This window comes from Frankliniella occidentalis, unplaced genomic scaffold, assembly GCF_000697945.3.
Source record: "Frankliniella occidentalis isolate FOCC.00 unplaced genomic scaffold, Focc_3.1 Scaffold16, whole genome shotgun sequence".
In the NCBI taxonomy this organism is placed as follows: domain Eukaryota; kingdom Metazoa; phylum Arthropoda; class Insecta; order Thysanoptera; family Thripidae; genus Frankliniella; species Frankliniella occidentalis.
This window is the reverse complement of record NW_026267146.1, coordinates 489,841-491,408: the sequence shown is the minus strand read 5'-3', so window position 1 is coordinate 491,408 and position 1,568 is coordinate 489,841. Positions and strand designations below refer to the sequence as shown.

Here is a 1,568-nt window from a genome sequence, read left to right as displayed (position 1 = left end):
AGACGAGTAGGAAAACACGGTCATTTATTCAGATATGAAGACCCGCATCGCGAGGTTGCACACACGTTGCACCGCGACAACTAGTAAAGAGTCCGCCGAGTCCCTGAAGGAGAACCACCTTTGTATGTTTGTACAAAAAGATAATTTACATTAAAACATATTAATAATTATCATAATAGTGTTAATAATTTTACTTGTTGATGTTTCATGTGTTGGCACAGATTTGGCACGCTGAGCGCATAGGGCTGGGTCTGGTGCAACACGTCGAGTACAGGTACAATATCACGCGCCGCCGAAGCTGGACCGGGCCGGCAGCTTACAGCTGGCTACAGCTGCCAATGATATGACTGGGGGGTCGGGGAGAGGGGGGGTACTCCATCTACAGCTTCCGCAACCCGGGTCCGCGAGGGGGGGGGGGGTTAAGCAGGGTGGCGCCGTGCCCGTGCCGTTCGCCCCGCGAGGCGCCGCCCTCCCCAACCCACCCGGGAGTGGCTCGCCCGGACACCATCACAAGAAGGTAAGGCGGGGGGATGAAGACGCGAGCTGGAGCTGCGGCCGCGGCCGGGAGTCGAACACTCGCCAGGCCACCGCGGCCGGGAGCCGCTCCGCTCGCTTCGGTAACTTGGTCCTTCCCTTGTTGGTGGTGCCTAGTTGAAGGGCCGCGCAGTGCTGGGCGGCGCGCGCGCCGGCGACCACCTGATCGCGGTGCTGCTGCTGCCGCCGCGCGGTCGCGATGCTCCCCGCCCCCGCCACACCGGCTAGCCTCACTTCTTGAGGTCGCCGCCGGCCAGGTCCTTGGGCTTGTTGTCCGGGAGGCTGCCGGCGCCCTGGCTGGGGAAGCTCTTGTCCAGCGTCTTGATGGACTCGGACAGGTAGTTCTGCAACGAGACGGACCACGTTACACACACACACGCTCTCTTGGGCGGGGTGGGTGGTGTTTTTGATTTTGCGGGTGGTTGTACTGACCTGGAAGGCGGTCAGCGCGGCGACCATGGCGGGTGAGCCGAAGCCGTGCGAGATGAGGGAGAAGTGGGTGAGGTGGCGCTGTATGCTGGCGTCCAGGAGCAGGGGCGGCCTCGTGTTGCACAGCGGCGACCGGTCCTTGTTCAGCAGGTCCACCAGCTCTTTGGTCATTTGGCTGCAGAACAGAGTAAAGTACAGCTATGAGACCCGTGAACATAGAAAATCGTCTTCGCCCTATTGATTCGACTTGAAAACAATTTCAAATTTTTTTAAGTTTAGTAAGCACAGAAATTTTTCAATTTGACGCATTTTTGGTGAAGCTTTTCCTCGGCATCCCGCGAGGCCATGCTGTTGCCGCCCTTGTCCTAACACAGACGTCAGCGGCCCTTCCTCTCTGCCGCGCGTCGGCCCGGTGCAACTCTTTCGAGTCCCGCAAGGTGTCTGCTGTCCGGGGTGGGGCGTGTAAGTGCGTCTGGGCGTGGCGGGGCGTGGCGGGGCGGACCTGCGCGAGTCGACGGGGCACTAAACGTCGGCGAGGCTGTTAACCGGGCGGGCAGGCAGGATGAAATGCTCCAGCCCGGGTGCCTCCCACTCGCACACCCGAG

At 60.3% G+C, this 1,568-nt stretch overlaps 1 protein-coding gene across 1 annotated transcript in view; it reads right to left on the bottom strand.

Annotated features, from left to right (window-relative positions):
* Positions 1–124: 124 nt before the first annotated feature.
* LOC113206018 (transcription factor AP-2-epsilon) overlaps positions 125–1,568 on the bottom strand; it is a gene marked incomplete in the record, with an annotated part of 30,358 nt that continues 28,914 nt past the window's right edge. The window contains 2 exon segments of the mRNA XM_052264050.1: positions 125–878; positions 967–1,138. Coding sequence (XP_052120010.1) covers positions 765–878; positions 967–1,138 — 286 coding nt within the window.